We start from the raw sequence: 26,430 nt of genomic DNA on the forward strand, positions 1-26,430 counted from the left end.
TTCCTAGGTATTGATGTTAAACTGATTGGTCTGTAGTTTTCTGGGTGTTCCCCCCCCTTTCTTAAAGATGGAAACCACATCAGCCCTTTTCCAATCCTCAGGTACTTCCCAGGTGCTCCAGGATTTTTGAAAGATGTGGTGCAACGGTTCTGAGTTAACATCTGCCAACTCCTTCAGAACTCTGGGATGTAATCTGTCGGGCCCCAGTGATTTATATTCATCCAGGGGGGATAGGTGTTCTCTTACCATGTTCTTGCTTCTTTTAATTTTTGTTTCTAATTTGTCTTTTGAAGTGTTTTTTTTTGGTATGTTGGGGTATAGTTTATTTTTGTGTGAAGAGTGATGCAAAGTATGAGTTAAGCAGCTGTGCTTTCTCCCTGTTGCCTGTTATTTCTTTGCCATCTTCTCTCTTTAGTGAACCTACAGTTTCCTTGACTTTTTCTTGTTAATATGTTGGAAAAAACTTTTTTTTATTATCAATGATTTCTGTTGCAAGTCTTTGTTTATTCTGAGCCTTTGCTTTCCTGACTTCATCTTTGCATGTTCTGGCTGTCTACTGATAATCAGCCTTAGTTATGTTCTCTTCTTTCCATTTTTTTTATTTGACCTTTTTGTCTTTCATTTTGTCAGAGAGATCTTTGTGCAGCTATGCTGGTTTCTTCTTGAACTTCTTGTTTTTCTTTTTCAATGGTATTGTGCTAGTATGGGCTTTTATGATCGCATTTTTCAGAGTTTTCCATGCTTCTTGGGTTGTTTTCCCCTTTAGGATTTTCATCCATGGGATCTTTCCTAGGTTCTCTCTGAGTTTGTTAAAGTCAGCTCTTTTGAAGTTCAAGACACTGATTGGATTGTTTTCTTCTGCTAGTGTTTGCATTATATTAAATTCCAGTATGACATGGTCACTTTTGCCCAAGGTTCCAACAAATTCAACTCCCTCTATCATTCTTCTCTATTAGTTAGAATTAAGTCCAGTATGGTTTTACATCTAGTTCCCTCCTCCACCTTTTGGATGACAAAGTTGTTGGCTAGGTTAGTTAGGAATCTGTTTGATCTCCCGCTCACTGCACAGTTTATCTCCCAGTTGATATCTGGATAGTTGAAGTCTCCCATTACTACTGTGGTATGTTTCCTACATACATTTGTTAGCTGGTTGGCAAAGAGTTCATCTATTTCTTCTGATTGGTTGGGTGGCCTGTAATATACACTTATGGTAATGTCAGGTTTTTTTCTCTTTTATATTGACCCATATACATTCTGGAGAGATTTTATCTTGGGTCATGTGCATTTCTGTAAATATGTAGTGTTCTCTTACATATAATCCTCTTTATGTAGACCTGCTTCTTTTGAACAATTTGTATCCATCCATCAGTCCATTCCATTCATGAGTTTCATCCCACCAGTTTTCTGTAATGCCAACTATGTCATACCCTCCCTCATGTACTATTGCTTCTAGTTCGCCCTCATTGTTCACCAAGCTTTGAGCATTTGTGTGTGTATATATATATATATATATATATATATATATATATATATACATACATATATATATATATATATATATATATATATATATATATATACACATATATACATATATACACATATACATATACATATACATATACATATACATATACATATACATATACATATACATATACATATACATATACATATACATATACATATACATATACAATATATATATATATATATATATATATATATATATATATATATATATATATATATATATATTAGCAATTAAGACTTTTATGCCTATTTATGGGCATGTTTCCTGCATCTCCTGATTGCTGTTTGGGTTTTTCTTTTTTCTTGTCTCTGCCTAACTCATTGTTTGATTTGTTTTCTTGGGATTTATATTAGTTTTGGGTTCTAGAAATTCTAAACATTGGTCACCCTCCCCCCTCAATTTTCGTTTAAAGCCCTCCTGATGAGTTGGGCCAGTCTTTTTCCGAGTACATTTTTCCCTGTTTTCGTGAGGTGAAGCCCATCCTTGCCATGAGTCCTTCACATAGGAAATGCAGTTCATAATCCAGGAAACCAAAGTTTTCTTGGTGACACCAACCCTTTAGCCAATTGTTTATTTCTAGAATTCTTTTTCCCTTCAATGGGTGATGGCCTTTCATTGGGAGTACAGATGAGAACACTACTTGTGCTCCTAGCTTCTTACTTTATTGCCTCGTTGTAATCTCTCACTATTGTACTCAGGTTCTTTGTTGTGTCATTCGTCCCAATGTGGAGGAGAAGGAAAGGGTAGTAATCAGTTGGCCTAATTATTTTGGTTAGATCCTCAGCCACATCTTTGATTTTTGCTCCAGGGAGACAACATACCTCCCTGGATTGTATGTCCGGTCTGCAGATGGATGATTCCATTCCTTTGAGGATAGAATCTCCTATTACCAACACTCGCCTTCCTTTTTGGGGGGATGCAGTCTGGGGTGCTTTTCTGTTTATCTCTGGTGTGTTTGTTGATGTGACTATTTTAGGAATATTTGAAGTTACTTTTTTAGGAATATTTGAAGTTGTTTCTTTGCTAGGCGTATGCATGTTTTCTTTGAGGTTGTGGGTCTGTGTGTTTCCATCTAAGGGGAGAAATCGATTGCTCAGTTTTAGTGGGGCTGCTTCTGGTTGGGTTGGATTGGGCAGAAGGGTTTTGTTATTTGTATGCTGCTTCTTTCTTTGAGTATTGTGTTTCCTTCTATGTGTGACATACCTCCACTTATCTTCCTCCAAGGGTTTATCAGTAGGATCAAATCCTCTGGGAGTTATTTGTTCATTAATTGGTTCGGTTTGTGTACAGCTTTCTTTTGTAGATTGAGGTTTCGCTAGAGTTGCCTCTAAGTTCCTTACTTTTTCCTCCAGTAGTTTACATTTAATGCATGTATAGTTTGGGTGTTCTTTGGGCATAAGCATATACATGGAACATGTATTGCATACCTCAATAGTATCAGTCACCTGTTCCATGAGTTTGTTGTTTGAAAATATCTCTTTTTGCTTTTTGCCATCTGCTGGTGGTGGTCTACTGCTATCAATAGCACTTGGTCTGCTGCTGTCTGTAGGCCCTGGTCTACTGCTGTCTGTAGTGATTGGTCTGCTGCTGTCTGTAGGCCCTAGTCTACCACCATCCATAGCACCTGGTCTGCTGCTGTCTGTAGCACCTGGTCTACTGCCAGTTGCAGGCCCTGGTTTACTGCTGGCTGTAGAATCTGGTCTGCTGCTGGCTGTAGCCCCTGGTCTACCTCCATCTGTAGCACCTGGTCAAACAGCAGGACAGATTTATAATGAAAGAAGTTAGGAGTCACATTCTTACTCATGTAGGCCTTTAAATTAATGTCTTAATTGTGCCAGAGAAACCATTGGCAAACTAAAAATCTTTCAGTAGTATGGCAACAAATTGCATTTTATTTCCTGGTGATTATTTTCATATTTGTGCTCTTTTTGTGTGCTATAATAATATGACGTTATAGAGGAGTTGTTTTTGTTGTGCTTTATATCATGGTTTGAAATGCAGGCACTGGCCTGCATACCTGTGCCACTGAAGATAGACAGACCTGGTACCATTGTACCAGACCAGACCTTCTCTTATCTCCCATAAGTATTAAAACAAAAGTGTTCTATTGCTTTCCATCTCCTTCTTTGGTAATCTTAACAAGCTTCAAAAATGTAAAACAGAAGCTATGCTATATTTCTTGTTCAGTAAAGTTAACATTTTTGAGAGGATTTTTGAGCTCCAAGATGGAGTTTAGAAAGAATGCAAAAGCAGTATGCAATGTCTTTTTTTTTTAAAAAAAAGTTGTATTCAAGTGTACATTCCATAATGATCATAATCAGGGCTTTTTTTCTAAAAAAAAAAAAGGTGCCGGAACTCTCATCTTGTTAATCTTTTATTTATATAATTTTATTTATATATTTATCTATATAATTAAACAATTATATATTCAATTCTTAACATACATTTAATTTATTGTATTTAAGGCAAATGTTCATAGAAAATTCCAAACTTTTGTCCAATTCTCGTCTGGCAAATCTTCTTCTCCTTTCCTTGCTCTTAGTATCTATGGCCGAATGTCGTCCTCTGAATAACCACAGATCAACGTACTTTGAAGGTTCGAAAAGTCTCAGAGGTGGTCTGACAAGTTTGATGAACAAAAGTGCTGAAATTGTCTTAGTCTTTAACGAAACTCTTGTTGGGGTGACAATTAGATTCATCTGTGAAAACCCACATTCACATTCACTTGAAGAAATAGGAATGGTATTCAGAGTCTGTATCAAATGCAACAGTTTTTCTGGATATGTCTTTTCGAGAATGTATTCATGGAATCCACGAATCATTTCTCTTTCATTTAGTTGCAGTCTGACTGATAAGTTTCTAATTTCCACTTCTCCAAATGTCAGTTGAGTATTAACATCTTCAGGCCAATGTTTTTGATCAAGTACACGAGACCAATACGCCAACTCAACGTCTTTGCTATTAAGTAATCTTTTTTCAATTGACTCTTTCAATTTTGTATAAAATATACTTGGGTCAAAGGGAGGATCCTTTTTGAATCTCTTTTGTGAAGTAAAACTCCACGAAAGCGAACATCACTTACAGCAGCAACAGCACATTTATAATAGGGCCCAAAGTTCTGTCTTTCTTCAAAAACTTGTACCAGTATTTTTATTTTCTTATTTGCCTTATACAAGTCGATGTTGCGGTCCTGTAGATCCAAACTTAAATCTGACAATTCTTGGAGAGCGTCACACATCAATCCTAGATCCAATAAAAATTCTGTAGATGTTATTTTTCTTTTCAAGCCATCATAAGTGCATTTATCATTTTTATCTCTTGTAGGATCATGCATTGCTTGTTCAAAATGATACACAAGGGATTCAAAATTATTCCATACAGCCAAAAGTTTACGCAAACTGGATGACACCCATCGGGTACTTAAAATTCTTCCAATTTTCAGCAGCTCAGTCCCCAGTAATTCTGTACATAAATGCAACTCTCTGCTATTCTTTGGTGAAGCATGGTATATGACATATAGTTTATCAATAAATGATTGGAATCTATTTATTCCTGAAGTTTCCTTGGCAGCATCACCTACTGATAATTCTAGTCTGTGATTAGCACAATGCCAAACTATAATAGAAGGAAAACGTTCTGACAGCAATTTTTTCACTCCACTTTTACATCCCATCATCACAGCGGCGCCATCGCATGCCAGAGAAATCAAATATTTTTTTCAAATAATCTTCTGCCATCCCATAAGAGTAAAGACATTGGAGTAAGGAATCAAATATTCCTTCTGCTGTTACTTTTTCAAGTTCTACTAAGTTTTTTTTTACAGTGGTTTTACAGTGGTTCTCCTCCTATCTCCAGGGACGTTCGCAGTCGGTGTTGACAGGAGGGCAGAGGTCGACCGTGAGGTCTCTCGTTTGTGGAGTTCCTCAGGGGTCGGTCCTCTCGCCTCTCCTGTTCAACATCTATATGAAACCGCTGGGTGAGATCATTCGTGGTTTTGGAGTTGGGTATCATCAGTATGCTGATGATACCCAGCTTTTTCTTTCAACCCCAAACCACCCCAGTGATGCCCTCAATGTGATGTCCCGTTGCCTGGAGGCGGTCCGGGTCTGGATGGGGAGGAACAGACTTCAACTCAACCCCGACAAGACTGAGTGGCTTTGCATACCTTCATCCCGGGTCTATTCGGATATTCCATCTCTTTCTATGGGGGGTGAATTATTACCCCCTGTAGATAGGGCTCGCAACTTGGGAGTCCTCCTAGATTCACGGCTCACCTTGGAAGACCACATAGTGACTGTGACTAGGGGGGCTTTCGCCCAGGTCCACCTGGTGCGCCAGTTGCGGCCCTATCTAAGCCGGGATGATTTATGCACGGTCACTCATGCGCTCGTGACCTCTCGTCTAGACTACTGCAATGCTCTCTACATGGGGCTGCCCTTGAGGACCACCCGGAGGCTCCAACTGGTACAGAATGCAGCCGCGAGAGTTGTGTTGGGAGTCTCCCAATACTCCCATGTTACACCTCTGCTCCGTGAGCTGCATTGGTTGCCAGTTGTCTTCCGGGTGAGATTCAAGGTACTAGTAATGGTGTTTAAAGCCCTACATGGCAGGGGTCCGGAGTACCTCAGGGAACACCTGCTGCCGGCATCAACCTCCCTGCGCCCTGTGCGTTCCCACAGAGAGGGTCTCCTCAGGGTGCCACCGATCAGAGAATGTCGATTGGTGGCCCCCAGGGGGAGATCCTTCTCTGTGGGCGCTCCGGAACTATGGAATCAGTTACTGGTAGAGCTCCAGATGGCGCCCGATCTTCACTCCTTTCACCGCGATCTGAAGACGTTTTTGTTTGCACAAGCCGGCCTGGCCTGATGGGGGATTGGTGGGGTTTTTATTCTTGTATTTTTATTGTTGTATCTTTGGGGTTTATAAATGTAGCATATTAATTGTTTTAAAATCGGGCAATTATTTAATCTCCTTTTAATATTTGTAACTTTGTATTTTATTCTTGCCCTGTGAACCGCCCTGAGTCCTTCAGGAGAAGGGCGGTATAGAAATATTAATAAAATAAAAAATAAAAATAAGTACAAAAACAAATTTACTGGTTAATTCATTCCCATACCTTCGATACAGCATTGAACAAATACTATGAGGGTAGTTTTTTTGCTTATTTTGGTTGATTCATCAATTATCAATGAAATTTTATTATTGGATCAAACAATTTCTTTAACCACAGTTTTCCTCATTTCTTCACTTATATGATTAACAATATATAATCTTAAAGGGCTTGCCATTGTGATAGAAGACTGCTACCACTGCTCCAGGGTTTGGCTAACTTAAATATGCATAGCATAATTAGATTTATTATTGCTGCTAAAGCTATGGGTTATGGATTCACATTTCCCATGGATTGTCTTCTGTCCATGAGAGGGAAGCTTGGTAGATTCTAAATTTTATAATTTTAGTTATTCCTTCGTGGCAGGGTATATATGAGAACAAGCTGCAAAGGTCTTTAAAAACATGTTTCTCACATATTTATATTTTTGAATCATAAATATTAAATCTTTTTTCTTTCCAATGATCCAAACTAATGCTTTAGAAATATAATTTCCAGTTTTAGCTACAGTAAACAAGCAAATTACACTAAAGCTAAATTTAACGTTACTTGTTAAAGATATTTACTATATTTCAGAATTAGTATTCTTTCAGTCACAATCTTATTCCTATTGAATTTGGCTGATTTTAAAATGTGATGTAAAATCATAAGCACATAAAAAGAAAACAGAAGAAACAGCTGCAAATTAACTCAACAGTTCTATGCTTAGCAACATTTCCATTTAATCAAAGTCCTTGCTCTTTCCAAATCTATTTCAGGGTTTACTTTCTATATACACAAACAATGGGAAATGAGTTTCTGGGCTGGTTCAAATTTTTTACACATTCCAAAAATTTCAGATAATGTATCTGTTCCATTTAAATATAAAAGCATGATAGGCTCTGTATTTGTACAATGGCTGATTATCTCAGTGTGCAGAAACGTGGATAACTACAAACAGAAGTTGCAAGCCCTCTCCTTGACTTCAGAGTCATCCTGGTGAGATAGTCATCATATAAATTTAATAAATAACTTTTTTTTCAAATGCCCCTATCAGGAATTGAATTTGAATAAAGTTTCAGAAAAGCAAATGTTCTGTGCTGGTGGTACTAAGCTCCCAAAGATCTAGCATGGGATAAATGAATTCTTCCTAATAAAAATAACTTCCTGCCTTTTTCTAATAATCATTTCTTCCCTACAGCAATTTGAAAAGTAAAACAAAGTGAAACAAACCACTACTCCCTCCATGCAGAGAAAATTTCCTTGACTCATACTTGGATATCCTATTTGCAAATAATATCTTACTTACCTAATTGAGATGGTGTAGTTGGGGAGCAGGGAGGAGTGCAAAATTCCTGCCTTTGCTGCAACTTGCCTGTGCAACAATTGCCTGCCGGGTCTTTTGGCAAGCTCAGCAGCAATTCCTTTTGGCTTCCAAAAGCCAATAGCATAGCTGACTCAGGAATTCTGGGAGTTGAAGTCCATGAGTCATAAAAGAGCAAAGCCTGCAATAGGCTTAGGCCAGTAGCAGCACAGCTTGTGCAAAAGCTTTTTTTTTTTTTTTTTTTTGCAAAAAAAGGTGCCGGAACGCCGTTCTGAGCGTTCTATGAGGAAAAAATCCCTGATCATAATTTATCACGTGTATGATACTTTTGTGGAGATAAAACAAGTTTAAATTGTTCAAAAGAATTGCAGAAAAGCTTATATACAAAAAATAGCCTTTTAACAGAATTCACTAACAGAAGGCATTACTTTGCAGTATTTGTACAAGTATTAATAGGTTGGAAACCAGGAAGCTGTGGGTTTTAGAACTTAAAACATATAATTAAGGTCCCTTCCAAGTATATGTTGGAGGTCTTCTAGTTCAGCTACCTTCTCAAACAGGATACTCTATATAATTTCAGATAAATGGTTGTTCAGTTTCTTTTTGAAAGCCTCCAGTAATGGAGCACCCACAACTTCTGAAGGCAAGCTGTTCCATTGGTTGATTGCTCTCATTGTTAGGAAATTTCTCCTTCTTAGTTCTAGGTTGCTTCTCTCCTTGGTTAGTTTCCACCCATTGTTTCTTGTCTTGCCTTTTGATGCTTTGGAAATTAGTTTGACCCCCTCATCTTTGTAGGAGCCCCTCAAATATTGGAATACTGCTATCATGGCTCCCCTAGTCGTTCTTTTCATTAGACTAGACATACACAATTCCTGTAACCATTCTTCATATATTTTAGCCTCCATCCTCCTAATCATTCTTGTTCCTATTCTCTGTACTCTTTCCAGATTCTCTCTCTCTCTCTCTCTGTCTATACACACACACACACACACACACACAAACACAAACACACACACTGTGGTGACCAGAACTGGATGCAGTATTCCAAGTGTGGGCTTACTAAGGCTTTGTAAAGCAGTACTAGAATTTAATGTGATCTTGATTCTATCCCTCTATTAATGTAGCCTAGGACTGTGTTGGCATTTTTGGCTGCTGCCACAAATTGTTGATTCATATTTATTTATTTTTGCTGCACGCTATTCATGTTTATTTTTAGTTGTAAAAGCTGCTTGAGTTAGTCATTCTTTCTTTACCCAGGCCATCTCACCCCATTGCGTTGTTGTGGGGGAAATAGGAGGAAAAAGTATTATGTATGCTGACTGCCTTAAGTTACTTATAAAGGGCAAGATAAAAATTGAATAAATGAATAAATGTTTGGGTTCTGTTAGCATTTGATTCCTTTTAAACTGACTACCCCTGCTGTTTCCAGTTTTCCTGAAATCTTGTAGTCCTTTAAATCCTTGTGGATAATGTTATCTGCACAAGCTTGTTATCTGCAAGCTATTGTTCATAATGAAGTGTATGGTTAACCATAGACAATTTCTCCTTACTGAAAATAGGAAATGTCAATGATCTGTATAATAAGGTATATTTTCCTCTTCCTGGCCCCCTTCCCCATCTTTATAAAATCTTTATTTCCATCTCTTAGGCTTTGCTTATTATATTTGATACATGGGGGCCTTCATTTGATTAAAGTTGTACTTAGCTATTCTAGGTAGATGATTTGCTTTGATTTATAATATGAAATTCTACTGTGGTACATTATGATATTAATCTATGTTGCTATTCAAATGAGGCCATCTTATTTGTTGAAATTTTAATGCAGTTTATTTAGTTTAAGGACTAGATGTTTGATTTTGGACAGCTTTTTAAAAAATAAAAGTTGACTTTTACTATTTTCAAGAAGGAAAATAGTTAAAACGTATGTCACAGGGAACTAACTTTTAAAACATTTCATACAGGTGTATAAAAAGATAGGTTATTGGTAAACAAAATGTTTTGTGAAAATAGGTAAATGAGAAAAGGAAAGAAGTAAAAACAGGATAAAGCATTTGGGAAAAAAGAAAATTATTTTTTTAAGACTCTGGAAAAAGAATATATCCTAAAAAGAAGAAATGTTGTTTTCATCTTTTTCAATTCTTCCCTACAATCTTTAAGAATGCACTGGACTCATGCAATCAAGATCAACATTTCCTTATTTATATAGTCTTTTATTATACTGTAACTAAAGTTATATTTCAGACCTGTAGGGAGAAAATGTGATGAGTCCCAGACACTGGATTTTATCACTAAATGCTTTACAGCAATGAAAAACAAATGAGCATGAATTATATTGTCTCTAATCTTGAGGTGTATACACAAAATCATTCAGCAACAGAGAAAGATACTGATTTATAGAGGGCAATGTAATCTGTTGTTAAGTTTTTGTCAGGAATTGTCAGAGGAAATTCTAGCTAAGTTTTGCTCCAGGTCAAGATTTGCCTTATAGGTATATAGATTAAATAGAAAGCAGAAGAAAATGCTAAATAGAAGAAAGAAGAAACATGAAAGCAAATTGCATTGTAATCAAATGACTGACTTTATACCTTTGGGGGGGGGCTGGGTGTATGGCATTTAACTGAAGTCAGAAAAGACATCAGTGTTATGTATGGATGGTTTTCAGAGTCAAAAAATTCATACTTTCCCCTACCCACCTTATGATGGTCTATGACAGTGGTTCTCAAACTGTGGTCCATGGACCTCTGGGGGGCTGTGATGTCATCACAGGGTGTCCCCAAAGGCTTGAAGAAATGCTATGATTTAAATCTTGAGTTAAATCTTGGGGGTCCTTGGCCATGGTCCAAGGCCACAAAAGGTATTTAAAGGGGCTTCAAGGTGAAGAAAAGATTGAGAACCACTCGTCTACGACAATAATAAAGATTTGATTTGATTTGATATTTCTCCTCTATGTACAGAATACTTAGGGTAAATTAAAATTCAAGAATATAACCCACATGGACTCGGTAGTGGACTAGTACCTCGTCCCTGTTCAGGATGTTCTGTTCGCTTGGGAATTTCTAGATTGTGTCAGCTTTAATTAAGCTCTTTAAACTTTGTTTTAGTAGTTAATTTGCAGGTATGATTAAGTTTACCCCAGACCTGACGTTCTGATAAGATGTAAAAGGTGAAACCTATTTTAAATGAATTAAGAACTTTATTAATGACATCACCAAAAATTTTATAGGGTATGTAGAAAGCTTGCCACATGGATAATTTTGTTAAAATACAGTTGTGGACTTGGTAAATTATAACCAGACATGGTATGTGAACTTAATAGAGGCCCATTTCAATATCTAAAGAAAGAATGGTTTTCCTTAATAAAGATAAACCAATATTTTTGCAATTGCCCAATTAGACAGTCTGTTCTGGCATCATGTAACCAGGCTCATGGTTAAGAGACTAGTATACCTGCTTCTCTGTCTGAATGTTTTCCGCCTGTGAGAAGTCATAGAAATTTGATCTCCTTTCTTTGCTAGAGATTTCTATACATTAAAAACTAATTTTGCTTTCTTGATTCCTTTTTAAGTAGCACTAAGATAAACTTCTGAAATCATTCTTAATAAATTCTGTCTTACCAGCCTAAATCCTTATATCTTTGCTATTATTAAATATGATACCTGCCCTTCCTGGTTAATTCTAAATGAAACTTTTCTTTTGAAGTCATACTTATGGAGCTGTTTGTGTAATGACTAACTACATAGGTTGTTTTAAGCAAACTTATATCTGTTACATATAAGTTGGGTATCCGGTCGGGTTGATCCATGGATTAAACACTTAAAGGCTGAAACTCAGCTAGAAACAGATCTCCTTTGCTATAATGTGTACTTTTCAAAGTCAGACCATCAACTCCGGTGTAAAGTATATTGTTACCATTTGACTTTTTCTGTGACATGGGTAAGAATAAGCTCACCACAGACATGATTGTGGGGGAAAGATGACTTGACTATATTAAAATGTGATGCCAGGTTCCACTAGTCTTCTGTCAGATGGAACATTTTCTTCAGGCATTAATAAAGTTTAATCCATTAAGCTGTATGACCAGCAGGTCATTTTTTATGCATAGTTTTTTCTTGAAATGTAATCCTTCTTTTTATATATTTTTGTTTGCCTTTTTCATAGCTGTCATGAATTTGGACAACTCTGTGGTGGACTTAGAGACTCTTCAAGCCCTTTATGAGAATGTGAGTATCAAAACAAAAATGTACATGCACTAATTATAGTTTACAATGTTTGCCAAAAAAAATGGCAGAATCACAATTATGACTGATTGTATTGTTATGGTAGAACAATATCACAGTGACAGTTAAAAGGAAGAAATATCCCTGACTATATTTCTTTGTTAAATTTGTTGTTCCCATTGAGCTAGGTGCCAGTTTAATACCTAGTGCACTATTTTCCATTCTGACTGTATGGCAGAAGAGTATACAGAATTATATTGCATAAATGCTTGCATAGTGCCGGCCTTGTTTCAAGCCTCCTCAAAGAGATTATGGACCTTTGGATGTCTTTCTAGAATCCATATGATGCTTCATTATAACATGTGATATCATATATTGAAAAAACATCGTGATAAAATATATTTATACAAAACAAATTTTGATTTATGCTTATTTGTTAGTGAGTTTTTATTGCAGATTAACTAAGTTACATTATAATTTCTTGTACTTTTAAAAAATTTACTGTAACAGGTTTTTTTTTGGTGAGGTCAGACAACTTTACTAATTAATTTTAAATTAGTGGATAAGGAAAATGCTGTAGACATAGTATACTTGGACTTCAGCAAGGCATTTAACAAAACAGACCATAGCCTACTTCTTGATAAACAGTGCAATAGAACTACTTCTACATGGAATGAAACATGCAAGTTCTGTGCTCTGTATAATTTATTGAGCTCTTTAACATCTTCATAAATAATATAGATAGGATTGGGTAGCAAGGGAACTCATCAGATTTTCAGATGACACCAAGTTGGGGGAATAGCTAACATTTAGAAGGTAGACTAGACTAGACTAGACTAGACCAGACTAGACCAGACTAGACCAGACTAGACCAGACCAGGCCAGACCGGACTGGACTGGAATGGACTGGACTGGACTGGAATAGAATAGAGCAGAATAAGCTGGAAGGGGCCTTGGAGGTCTTCTAGTCCAGCCCCCTTTCAAGGATCTTGACAGATTTTAACACTGGGCCCTGTTCAACAAAATACAATTCAGTGGTGGGAAAAGCAAGTTCCTACACATAGACAACAAAAATTAAATACACAGGTATAAAATAGGTGGTGCCTGGCTCAACAGTAGCAACTGTGAGAAGGGTTTAATGTCCTAGCAGACCACCACTTAAGTATGAGCCAAAAGTGTACAACAGCTGCCAAAAAAGATAATGCAGTTCTAGGTAGCATCTATTTTTATTTTTAGAGTATATCCTCTTATCCAGATGAGCTGTATATAATGATGAAAACTTTGGATTATGTACAATTCATTAAATTTCTACTAAATACTTTATCATGCATTTCTATTTAAAGCAACTCCAAGAGGTTCAAACACCTACCTAATTAACTCATCTATTGAAAAAATAAACTCAGCAACAACTCTGATATTCTATATATATTATAAATATACTTGTTTAGATAATTGTTTTATTAATTTTCCCATAAAGAGTGTTAAATGGTGAGAACTAAATGGTTCCTGTTCTCCTTTGTATTTGACCCCCAATTTCTAATTCAGGACATGATGAACTGCTTATTTGAATTGATTAGCTTTTAAGCAAAACTTAAGTTAATTCACTCTCCCTTACCCATAATTACATTTTAGAATAAGTTGTTCCTTATTCTAAAATTCTTTATTAACTTACATGACCTTTTCTGTTATTTTTCACACACTGCATTAATTGTAAGATCAGAACATTCTTTTCACTATATAGTTAAAACATTGCAATGCAAGTTCTCAGATATTCTATTTGATGTCTGCAACATATGGGAGCATTTGTTTTATGATCTTTCTTCAAAATGTAATCACTTTTTTTGCTGATTACATATGTTTGGCATGGTGCTTTTCCTTCGAGATGTGAAAGAAGTTTGGGCAGCCTCCAAGTCTAAACACACCCTAATTTCAAAAGCCACAATCCTGAGGCTCAATTCCTGTTTACTAAGGAATTCAAGTATTGTTAGACTGCATAGTTACTGAACATATTGTAGTCCTTTGGTCTGTTATCCTGCAGCAAAGGACTCTAATTTAGGCTTATTAATCTATATGATTTTGAGACAGTGAATATATTTTTATCTAATCATTACACAAGTATTAATTTTCCACAGTTTCTATTAAGTTTGTCATTTGAAAAAAGTAGACTATCATTTAGTCAAGGAGAACATTGTTACCATTACTTTCCTTTGATGAAGTTTTATGTGTATTGAACTAATATTTAAGATGGACAACTGAGTATACACATTGTCGTATTTCAATTGTATAATATCTTTCCTTGGGCTCAATCTAGGAGTCATCCTGGATTCACAGCTAAGGCTTTTGTACAGTTTCATCTGTTCAGCCAGTTGCACCCTTTCCTGGATCAGGAGTTTTCCAGATGGTCAGTTATGCCCTAGTCCTTTCACAGTCATAAAATTGCAATATGCTGTACATACAGTGCCACTGAAGACTACTTAGAAGCTGCAACTGATTGAGAATGCAATGGTATTACCAGTGCTGGGCCTGCCCTTGTATGCCCATATGATTCCATTGCTCTACAGACTGAACTAGTTGCCACTGAAGTTCCAGGGATAATTCAAGGCATTGATATTGTGCTTTCTTTTATGCCAGGAAGGACTTCGTAGGAGGATTATAGAACAAATTTGTTCATCCAGTAAGATCAGAATTGGTGCAAATTGAGTCCCCTCAATCAAACAATGTCATTTATCAGGACCCAGCAGACCTGTCTTATCTGGATTAAGATTCCCACAGAGATCTATTTGGCCCCCACCATAATGATATTCTACAAGTTTTTAAACACCTATTTGTCCTTTCAAACCTTGAGTTATTATTTTTTGATGTTGTTGTCCTATTTTAAATGTAAATGACTCAGAATCATTTTGGAGTTGGATGACTTCTAAAATACATAAGCATCTGAAAAAAAACCCCTCTCTTTTCCCATTGTTAAAATGGTTTGACATTTTTTAAAATTATTATTACTTAGGAAACTCCCTATAATTTTAAATGCATGTATGCTCACTGACATTTTACCTACCGTGATATTACATACATTTTAATATTTTGATTGTTGATCATTTTGCTGTTTTCTTATTTTCAAAAGCATTTGGGGAGTTTTAATCATACAATATGGGTAATTGGCCATCTTTTTACTATAGTAGGCTTTACAAAGATTAACATAAATCCTAGGATTTGCCCAAACATTTAGTCATCTGTAGAAACATAAGAGTGTCAAATGAATGCTCGTCCAGTTAAACTAAGCTGTCATTCCTTCTACTGTTTTCTCTCCTCAATGATAAAAAAGAATAATAATGCATTAAATGACCACTGCTGCTTCTTTACGACTAACTAAACTAACTAAATTCCAGGTGTCTAAATAGCCAGTTCATTTTGGTTAATGAAAGAAATCAAACTATTACTAGCTTCTGATTTTTTTACTTAGAAAGCCAATTATATTAAATAATCAACTTGCTATGATTTCATGAACTGAGATGTCAGAATTAATGAAAGATTATAGATAAAGCAGTAGAGGAAGAATTCATGTTTCATGTTAACACAAATTTTATTTTATTTATTTTTATTTTATTTACTTATTAGATTTTTTTTGCCACCCACTCAAGGCAACTCTGGGCAGCTACAGCAATAAGAGCCAGTAAAATCACAAACAAAAAATTTCTAATAACAGTAAAGATTACAATTAAAAATATGGAGAATGAAGGGAGCAGGATGCTCATGGGGGAGAAGACGGGTCTTCTCTTAATTTGTCAACCACTTCCAGAATGATACACCCCCATTGGGCCCCCAAGCCAACTGGCGAAGCCAGGTCTTCATGTTAATTCATATTAAATTTGCACTACAGCATCTCAGCTGAAGAAGAGCATTGCATCTTCTAGACAGAAGAGAACTAAGACAATGAAGTAGTGGAAAAAAGACAAGAAATAGATGATGGTATTGTTATATTATTGAAAAACATCAATTAATCATTCATTTGTGGTCTCTGGAATGAATATGATAGAATTACACAAGGAAGTTCTATATATTTGGGGGGTTTTCCCACTAGCCACTGATTATAATAAGAATTCTCAGGAAAAGAGACAGTACCTGTAAGTACAATGCAAACAGACTTGCTGCATAGATGTAGGTGTCAGCCCTCCAAGGCAAACCAGACATGAAATATGACAAGATGAACTAATTCTATTTTATTGTCAGGCTGCTTAACAGAATCTTGCAAGTCTGAAGACACAGACTTCCTTCCTCCACTTTTAACTACTTGATCCATTTGGGCAGGTCTTTCCTGAGTTCCTTTTGCAGACCATTAAGTGATTGTGGGACCCTGCCTGTCTTGTCTGATTGATTTCTCTACTCTTTCCCCAGGGTCATTCATACATTCCATTACAGTCAGAAAGAATATTTAGCCTTGAGGTTGCAAATTTGTTTCTCATTTACAGTGCTTTATTTCTACAGCTTTATATCTTGTTATTATAAATAGTAGGTTTATTATCCTTATTTATAGTCAGATCAAACAGATCATGGGAAAGGCAAAAAGAAGAACAAATCAGGTTGAGACTTTGGTCATAATGTCTATTCCATTTCGATTATGTATGTAATGAATTTGTGTGTGTGTGTACAGAGAGAGAGTGAGTGTGAGAGAGTATTTGGGGTAAGATAATGTGTTACTCTTTTTTATTAGTTTCCTTCACTAAACTGTATTTATTACAGTCAGATAAGGGGGTCAGCCAAAGAGAAGTCCTGAAATTGGCTTTGTTAGTCACAGATATAATTCTGCTGCAGGAGATAATACCTGTAAAGAACTATATCTTTAAGAACAGCCCTAGATTTATGGACTCTGAAGACTGCCTTCCAAGATGTTTTCATCAAAATGTTTTGGTTTCTAATGTGAAGTATAACAAATAGGAAACTGTAAAAGAATATACAGTAATCCTGCATTCTGTTTGTTCTAAATTATAATTAGTTTTCACCCAGCAGGTTTCTATTTAACTTATTTCAATGTATCATTTCAAAGATGTGTCAAATGTAATCAGGAGCTAATGAAATTTTATGTGAACCATCTGCTAAATATTCCTTTGATACATTGTCTTTGAGGGGAAAATTCCTCTTTTTTATTTCCTATATATACAGTGTATAGAGCTTGGGGTTTTAAAAGGAAAGAAGAAAGGAGTGATATGTAGCCAAAATTATCTTTAAAGGGTTCTGTCTTGTTACCCAAATAATATGTTACAAAATTCTGCTTGCATCAGAAAGATCCAGTGAGAATAATAAGTTATCTATTTCCTGGACATGTTCATATTAATGCTTAGAAAGGACTAAAATCACATTTTCTGCCATATCCTAGACTGCTTTTGTTGTTGTACAACACGCACACAGGTATCTTCTCAAATAGTGCCTAATACACCCAAATCCCTGCATCAGGGAGGTTTTCTGGCTCACACTACATTAGATGCCATGTGGAAACTTGTATTTGATTTTAAGACTCAAAACTAGACATATTTTACTAAGAGATTAGAAGCCTTCGAGATGTTTGCTTGTTTTTCTCCCAAATAATGGTATAAACAACATTTCCACCATGATGTATGAATATGTAGTAATCTAACTGATGCAGAATAATAACTTCCAAGCCTACTTGTTATTGTTCGTGACACTGATCCGAATCAGAGGAGAGGAATGCTTAATCCTTTGCCATCTCACCAAAGCTTCATCCAGATATGTTGTAATCAGGAAATAATTAAAGGTTTGAAAGCTAGGTTTTTGTATTGTGCACATCAAAGGCGAAATGAGCTTTAGTCTCTTTCAAATCTCATCATTTGTAAGAGCCTGGCTGGGTCTTACCTAGTGCACAGTTGGTAAGAATCCAAATAGTAAGGCATGAAAACTATAATCCACTATTATTTGTAAGAGATTGATACTCAGAATCATATTGTGTTGATTATGGAGTTAGTAGATAAGTTTTGTAATCATTGGACACTAATTACATTTAGCTTTGGTCAATTTGCTGTGGTGTCTGTTCACGATAGAGCTCATTGCAAATTCTGTAGTTGAAACTTAGGCGCCTTTGCAAATCCTATAGTTTAACTGCAAGTTTCCTCTAAATTCTCACCATTTAGCTTCACTGAATATCAGAATTTTAGCATTATAAAAGAGAGATAAAATTATTTCCCAAGTCTAACCTTTGCTTGGATAAAAGTCCCAGATTCCTTCAGTAATCCAATATAGAGAATAGTTCTTCAGGCTCAAAGACGACACTCTGTTGTGCAGTTCATCTGTGGACACAGAGGTAACTCTTCTGCCCCAGTCTGGAAGTCCAGAATTTAGCACAGTGTGGGGCCCTGGAAGCAGTAGTGGGATTCAAATATGTGAACAACCAGTTGTCTATGTGGATGCTGCTTCCGGAAGACCATGCTGGGCCTGGGCAACAAAAAATTAGCTTCTGGTTCTGCCGAACTAGTGCGAACTGGCTGAATCCCACCACTGCCTGGATTTCCATTTTGTAGTAACCGTGGATATTATTTTAAGACCACTCAAGGTTTTCTATTAGTTTTTTGTGGCATCTTTTTTCAAAGTTGGTGGCGTCTTCATAGCACAGGGATTGCCAGTGGCTTCCATCTGCAGTTATAGCTGCCAGTTCCCTTGGTTGGATGTCACAGTGGTGTACAGTTTCTTTTACAACTTCTTGGTAGTGCTTGAGTGGTTGACCTTGAGGTCTCTTCCCAGATTACAGTACACTATGCAGTAACTGGTGAAGCATACATTGGTTATCCACTCTGAATACGTGTCCACCCCTTCTCATCTGGGCTTTGATAATCAGTGTCTCAGTGCTGGTGGACTTTGCATAATACAAGACATTTAGGATAGACTGGAGAGCAAACCTGCTTCACACTTCAGACAAAGACATATAAATGGCCCTACAGAAAAGGGGGTCAGGCTTTGAACTATCACCTCAGCAATGGACAATCCTGGATAGGATTTTTACCACACACAGAGTCTGCTGGGACTCTCTGTATGAATGGGGCATAGTATCCTCCCCTTAGTGTGACTTTGGGATCCCACATCAAATGGTAGGTCACATCATGATCAGCTGTAAGCTGAGGGTATGTATATCGGTCTAGTATTTGGTTTTTTTAAATATAAACAATGCTGCGTTTCAATGGTTAGATGGCCTAGATGCTGATATTTGAACATAAATCTTTTTTAACATTTATATTTACTGGATTCAACTAGTCCATATGTGATATGCCGTGGGCTAAATAAATAAATGCAATTATAAACATGATATCTTTGAGCTGTATGAAATAAATTTGTAATACCGGTCTCTTCTTGGGCCCTTAAAATATATCTGTTTTGGAAAATAATGAAAGATTGATTGGTGTAATTTAATTTCTTTAGATATGTTTATTAAGGGGCCTGACATTTCTAAGACTGTACTGTATTTATAACCAAACCTGGTGGAAAGGCATGGATAGATACTAATTTATAGAGATCCTGTTGGTTGGTTGCATGGCATGTTATAGGGAATATGGTTCTCTGGAGCCATAGATTTTTCCCCCCTATTTTTTAGTATAAGCTGCCGAGAGTCCCCAACTTCCACTGGCTGCCCAGTACTGAGCCATGACCTGCTTAGGACTGGGCTGCAGAAGTGGCAGGCGAATGTGTGCATGCACGCAGTCTACTTATGCAAGTAGTGGGTGAGCATGCACACAAAAAGCTCCATTTGTGTGTGAACAGCAGTTGTGGGTGCCCCCACTTGCGTAAATGAAGCTGTGCATGCATGTGCACTTGCCTGCCACTTGCATGGAACCATCCCCTTCTCCCCTCTCCCTCACCAATCTACAAAGCCAGAAAGCATGGGGGACCACTGGCCTAGAATCATAGAGCTGGACAACATTTGAATTGAATAAATAAACATTTATAAGCAAGCAAGGAATGCCTTTTTGACACAGGCCTCTAGGGAATCAGTAGACCTGTTATTTTGCTTACTCTGGAGACTTTCCAGGTCCATATACATTAGAAGCAATGCCGTCTTCCATTAGCCTGGATTTTCAACGATAACTTGCCTTTCTCTCCTATTATCAGATGCCCCATCCTGGGAACTCCTCTGCATGCATAAAAAAAAATAACAGAGGGAACTACAGAACTGAATAATATGTCATTTTAAAGAACCTATTTCATAAAGGGCATGCCTCTGTCACTCTTTTTGCTTACACGTGTGCTGCTTGTTCATTTTGTTCCAGATGGGGATTTGGGCGAGTGGTTCATTGTTCAGAAATTTGCTTGATCTTTTGTAACTCTACTTTTGATTGGCTACAGTAAACCTCAGAAAATCTAACAAGATTTGGACAGCCACTATAGAAACATGGATTTGCCAAAACATCCTCAAGCATTAATTTAGCATAATTTTTCCCATGTGGCCTGCAGCTCTTGGACCTCTCAATCTGGCAAAGTATCTCCCCCACCCCCACCCTTACCACATCCCAGGATTGTGTCTTGCATGCTGATAGTTGCTGGCAGTGACATTTAGTACTCTGTGCAAGTTTTCAGTGTCTGATTTCTTCGTGAATAACTAATGCACTGCTGTAACTATGCATATTTGGGAAAATAAAACTATCGCTGCTCTAACGCAGAGTCTTGAGCAATTCGAATATTTTATATTATATTAGAAATCTGACACTTCTACACCATAAGGTTTTCAAATATTTTGTATTGGGTATTGGGTATTATTCAATTAATTTTCATAAATAGACCCATTATGTCATTTGTAATCTAATTATGAACATTGTCAAAGTCTACTACCACAGTTCTTACTTGTTCTTCAGCTTAGAATTAAAACTCAGTTGAAATATCCTTCTCAGTTGTTGTTGTTAGTTGCGAAGTCATGTCCAACCCATCGCAACCCCATGGACAACGTTCCTCCAGGCCTTCCTGTCCTCTACCATATTCTGGAGTCCATTTAGGCTCACGCCTTCTCAGTTAGATGCTAGAAATTTGCTGTACAATATTAAATTGTGCAAAAACATTAAGGATTTTGCCACAGCTTCCTTTTTTAATGCGTAAGTCATAAGGTTGATAATTTAAGAGGTAGGACTATGGGGAGAGCCCAAGCTATGCCTGGATTTCAGTTTCAGAAGGAAGGACATGTTTATATAAGCATTAAAGTTCTGTGAAGGGAATTCCATTCAGGAAAAATTGTTTGAAAATACTTCAGTCTTTAAAATAACAATCGCTGTCTCTGAATCCAACCCACCTCACAGGGAAGGTGTTATTGTGGGCAAAGTAGGAGGCAGGACCATTGTAGTATGCACATTGCCTTGAGCTGTACAAAAATAAAGGTGGGATGTAAATACATTAATAACATTTATTCTTTACCCAGAACAGAATACTGCTGAAAGAAAATAGCATCTCCTAATCATACCTGTAAAGCAGTCATTTTCAATTTGGTATATTACAGATGATAAACTGTAGACTGCTTTAATGGAATTTTCATTACATTGCTTTGATCTCAAAATAGATTTTTGTGTAAAAAATACATTTTGGTGTCCTTTGTATACAGTTAGTTGGAGAGACAAAATCAACTTGTTAATAAAAAGGGCAATTAAAAATTTCTACAAAAATCATCCACTACAATTTTGGATTCAAATTACCCTGTCTATTTCTGTTTAAATGGTGCCCTCTAAACAGATTGAATCTCCCATAACTAAAGTTATCTTGAGTGTGGATTGAAAATAACTATGCCTTTCTTTAAAAAGTTTTTCTCTCCCTTTTCTATTGAAAAAACAAAAAGTGGCTTTGTAGTTCACATATATGCATCAGCTTAATCCATGCTCGAATAAAATGACTTATTGAAAATGTTTAATATCATAGCTATGTAGGTTTTTATTTAGTGATAGTTGTCTGAATAAACATTTCATGTCTAACATTATTTCATGACCTAAGTTTATTACATGTTTATGTTAAATATTGAATAACTTTCTGTATAAATAATTAAAATAAATTGAACTAATTATAAGTGAATGGTTATAATTGAATTGTAAGCATTATTTAATTTCCTAGATAATTAGTTATGCCTATGAGTATGTATTACTTCTATTCACAATTTTCTTTATATTTGTGAATCTTTTTTCAAGAGAGCACAATCTGATGAACTGGAAAAGATAGAAAAGCATGGCAAATCAAGTAAAGAAAAGGAGAATGCTAAATCTTTGGACAAACCTGAACAGTAAGGATACTGTGAACCATCTACACTAGTTGGAAAGAGTCAAACTATTAACTTTTTAGTTCAGGTTCAGATACAACACACATTGTTCGAATTGAAACAAATAATTAACCAGTTCAGTACATGTAATAGCCATAAGGTTCAGTTCCACTTTGTTTGAGAAAACTGGATTACGATGTCCTCGTGTTATTCTGGTGGTTTGCACAATAGTGGTGTCCTCCTATTTTCCCAATTCTTCTTCCAGTAAATAAATTCACTACAAGTCCTTTGGTTTGTTTGCTCCTCCCCAGAAAGAACTATTTGCTTGTTCTTCATGAGAATAGGTTTAATTTGATCATTATCCCTGCTTAGCTATTTTTCCATAACCTTGATACTTCCTGGTCTCTTGCACATTCTTTGGATTTACATCTTAATCCCTACTTCAAATGAACTCAGTCTAGCTTTCTGTGTGTGTGTGTGTGTGTGTGTGTGTGTGCGCATGTGTGTATAGTAACTGCACTTACAGACATAACATTTGATAGACACCAAAATATATTTGATGTCACTTTCCTTATAATGTTAATTCATCTCCCGAGCTCCCTGATTATATGCTAAAAATAGGTGAGATATCATGTGAAATAGCTGAAATCTTGCAAGTTCTCACCTGTTGCTCAGGATTTTTGTTAATCGAATATCCCAGGACATTTAGTGTTAATTTATATTTTCAGGCAAAGATGTATGTATATGTATGTGTATATGTGTGTACTTTTGCACTGACCAGTCCTCTATCAGGAGGGAGAAGTAAGATTCTGCAGCAATCTCTGATAACTGTTCCCATCCTCTTCAAGAAGTAGTATATAAACATGCACAGACCCCAAGTATACTAATTTATCTTTTTATCTATTTTTTTTTCTACTGCTGATGAGTGAAACACATTCAATATCTGAACCAAAATTCTGAGTCCCAGTAACAGGATAGCAGTATTAGTCACTTTTTTGAGGACCTAAATCATTTCAAGGGACTTGTATTTTAATGGATCTTCTCTTTTCCCACTGTCTTCTTTTTCTTCAAGACAAGTGTCAGAACATTTCTCTGTTGGGATATCAGTGTCCTTATGGGAAATTAAAATGACAGTCAGACACTATTTGCAAAACTGATGTTTTTTCATTGCTTAGTAGTGGCTAAAGTGAGTTGGTAAGGGGTGAGAGGTATCTGTATCAACTGGAAGTCTCATTTCAGGTGGAAGACTTCTAGGTAGCTCCAGAAGTTCCACTGCCAGTTTCAGAGAAGGAATGGAACTCATTGTTCTTTAGTCTTGTTGTGTTCAGAACCATTTAAATACCCCTTGCCAGTCCTTTGTTACCCTTCCCCCTATGTTTGGGTTTCACAATCATAGAAATAATCTGTTCTCATTCAGAACAAACAATTTTCATTATTCATTGGTTTAATTGGGAATGATTTTAGACTATAATTCTGAACCTCTTTTTGTGAAAAAAAATAAAAGATAAAAGATAAAAATAAAAGAACCAAGTTCTTTTAATAGATCTCAGTCATATTTTTCCTTAACGCCTCCAGGTTTCTTTATGAGCTTTCCCTGATTCCCAACTTCTCTGAACGAGCCTTTTGTATCCTGTTCCAATCAACATTCTCTGAAAGCATTTCCTCTCTCCGAAGCAAACTTGAATTGTTGCAGAAACTGTGTGAGGTAGGTTCTGGACCATCTGATGCAAGGCCTAGATTGGCTGATATTTAATCTTCATTATTCAACAATACTCATATTTCAAAAGTTTTATTTATTTTACATGCTCATTAAATGTGAAGGATAGCAGTCCTGCTGAATGGAACATTTTATGATTGTGCTTCAAGATCAAAGTAAATCTTAAGATTTGGCTTTCATTGCTGAAGTATAACACCACAAGTCTATAGCCAATGCACATCAACCTCTAGAGAATAATATACCTTCTTCCTCTGCCAAAGCAAAATCTTCGCTCTTTGTAACAGACACTGGCTTCCCTTCAGTATTTCCAAACAAACACACATTGACTTTTTTTTCTTTTAGAAGTGCCTTTGTTTCTATAATAATATCTAATAATCAGCCCATTGTAATTTTGACAGCATTGGCAACAGCAGCAATCTCCCACACTTAACTTTATAACAATTAACAAATATTAGTTAATATTACAGAGGCTATATAATCTTGAAGATAATTGCTATAACTTCAAGATTCTTCTTCAGTCTCAACAAATCATAGTTGCTATTGACAATGCTGCAAAGATGATTTTGAAACTATTGTGGGAGGAGGGTATATATAACACTCCCCCCTTTTTTCTCAATACTATCAGCTCCATGTGAGGCTTTCATAGCTGTAATTCTCCATAGGGAAAAGTTTGCAGGGCATTGATGGATTGCTTTAAAATGTTCAGTTAAAGACATGTTGCTCAGGAGACTTAATAATTTCTCACTCCCCAAACTTCATTGCCTTTTTACAAAGCTTGTGACACGCTAGTTTGCAGCCTGTTCTGCTACCACTGCTGTTCTGCTGGAACCAGTTTCCTCCTATTTAAGGCTTTCTGCTTATGTGGTTGCAGCCAATCAGAGGTCAATCCATTGATGAACATTTTGCTGCCATTGTCCCATATAGTCCATGGAATTTAACTGGAAGCAGTGTCACTAAGGGAATAGAAAGTCCGTTGCATTCAGTGGTGGGATTCAGCCAGTTCACACCACTTCGGCAGAACCAGTTGCCCAGGTCCAGAATGGACTTCTGGAAGTGGCATCCACACAGAGAACCGGTTGTTCACATATTTGAATCCCACCACTGCTTGCATTGTATTCCATCTGAAATTTTCATTGGAGCCCATCTAGATGGCCTTCCCCAAAATATTTAATCTGTTATTATCAATTTTAATGGAATGGGAATAATATGCAGAGCAATAGTTTAGTTTTAGTTTAGTTTTATTAAATTTTTATACCGCCCTTCTCCCTAGGGACTCAGGGCGGTGAACAGGGCAGATAATAAAAGTACAAAACTACAAAAGTTAAAATAGAATTAAATTAATGCCCAAGATAAAACAGTAAAATATACAAATATTTAAAAACCCAAATTAACTCCCCATCAGGCCAGGCCAGCTTGTTCAAACAGGTGGGTCTTTAACCCGCGCCGGAAGGAGCGGAGATCCGGTGCCATCCGGAGCTCCACCGGCAGTTCATTCCATAAGGCCGGGGCGCCCACAGAGAAGGCCCTCCCCCTGGGGGCCACCAGCCGGCATTCTCTGACTGGAGGCACCCTGAGGAGGCCCTCTCTGTGGGAACGCACAGGGCGGAGGGGGGTTGACGCCGGCAGCAGGTGGTCCCCGAGGTATTCCGGACCCATGCCATGTAGGGACTTAAAAACCGTCACTAAGACCTTGAACCTCACCCGGAAGACAACTGGTAACCAATGTAGCTCGCGGAGCAAAGGTGTAACATGGGAGTACCGGGAAATAGTGTATCTATTTTGCTAAGTAATTGAGTCAATGTTTCCCATTTATGTATTTATTTCCCATTTATGTATTTATTTCTATCCCACTTTTTCTTGAAGGAGAATATGAGGCTATCCAACTTTTTATCCTCATACTGTTAACAATATAGCCATTTGTTCTTTTTTTTAAAAAAAAAAAGTGTACTTTTTGCTCATCAGGCTTTTCATTGCTGTCAAGAATTCCTATGCCTTAAGGAAAGGGTAGATCTGTGCCCCCTTTGTTACAAAGCTCTGTATTTTTCACATTTGCCAAATCACGAATATACTTTATAAAATTTAATTTGAATAGTTTAATTTTTCCAGATGCCTTCTTCCATTCAGAAACCTTTGCACTGATTATAGGGATCAGCCTGCATGGTTCTTTCAAATATTTCAGTGCCAGGAAGATTAACTCATTCTCCTACAACTGCTGCTTGTCTCTGCTCACTCATGTTCCACTGTCTACTTAGTAGTTTTAGGAGGTTGGTGTATGGGAAAGGCCTTGGGAGACTGGGCTAAGAGATTCTCCTAAGCGAACAGTTGAA

The 26,430-nt window shown here is 36.7% G+C and overlaps 1 protein-coding gene across 1 annotated transcript in view; it reads left to right on the forward strand.

The window, feature by feature from the left end:
- The window catches only part of FMN2 (formin 2), a gene marked incomplete at its 5' end in the record, with an annotated part of 185,795 nt that overhangs the window by 103,039 nt on the left and 56,326 nt on the right, over positions 1 to 26,430 (forward strand). Inside the window, 3 exons of the mRNA XM_083348703.1 lie at positions 12,106 to 12,167; positions 22,319 to 22,410; positions 23,962 to 24,091. Coding sequence (XP_083204829.1) covers positions 12,106 to 12,167; positions 22,319 to 22,410; positions 23,962 to 24,091 — 284 coding nt within the window. The remainder of the gene's footprint in view (positions 1 to 12,105; positions 12,168 to 22,318; positions 22,411 to 23,961; positions 24,092 to 26,430) is intronic.

The sequence above is a fragment of the Vipera ursinii genome, assembly GCF_947247035.1.
Source record: "Vipera ursinii genome assembly, chromosome: 1".
Lineage (NCBI taxonomy): Eukaryota > Metazoa > Chordata > Lepidosauria > Squamata > Viperidae > Vipera > Vipera ursinii.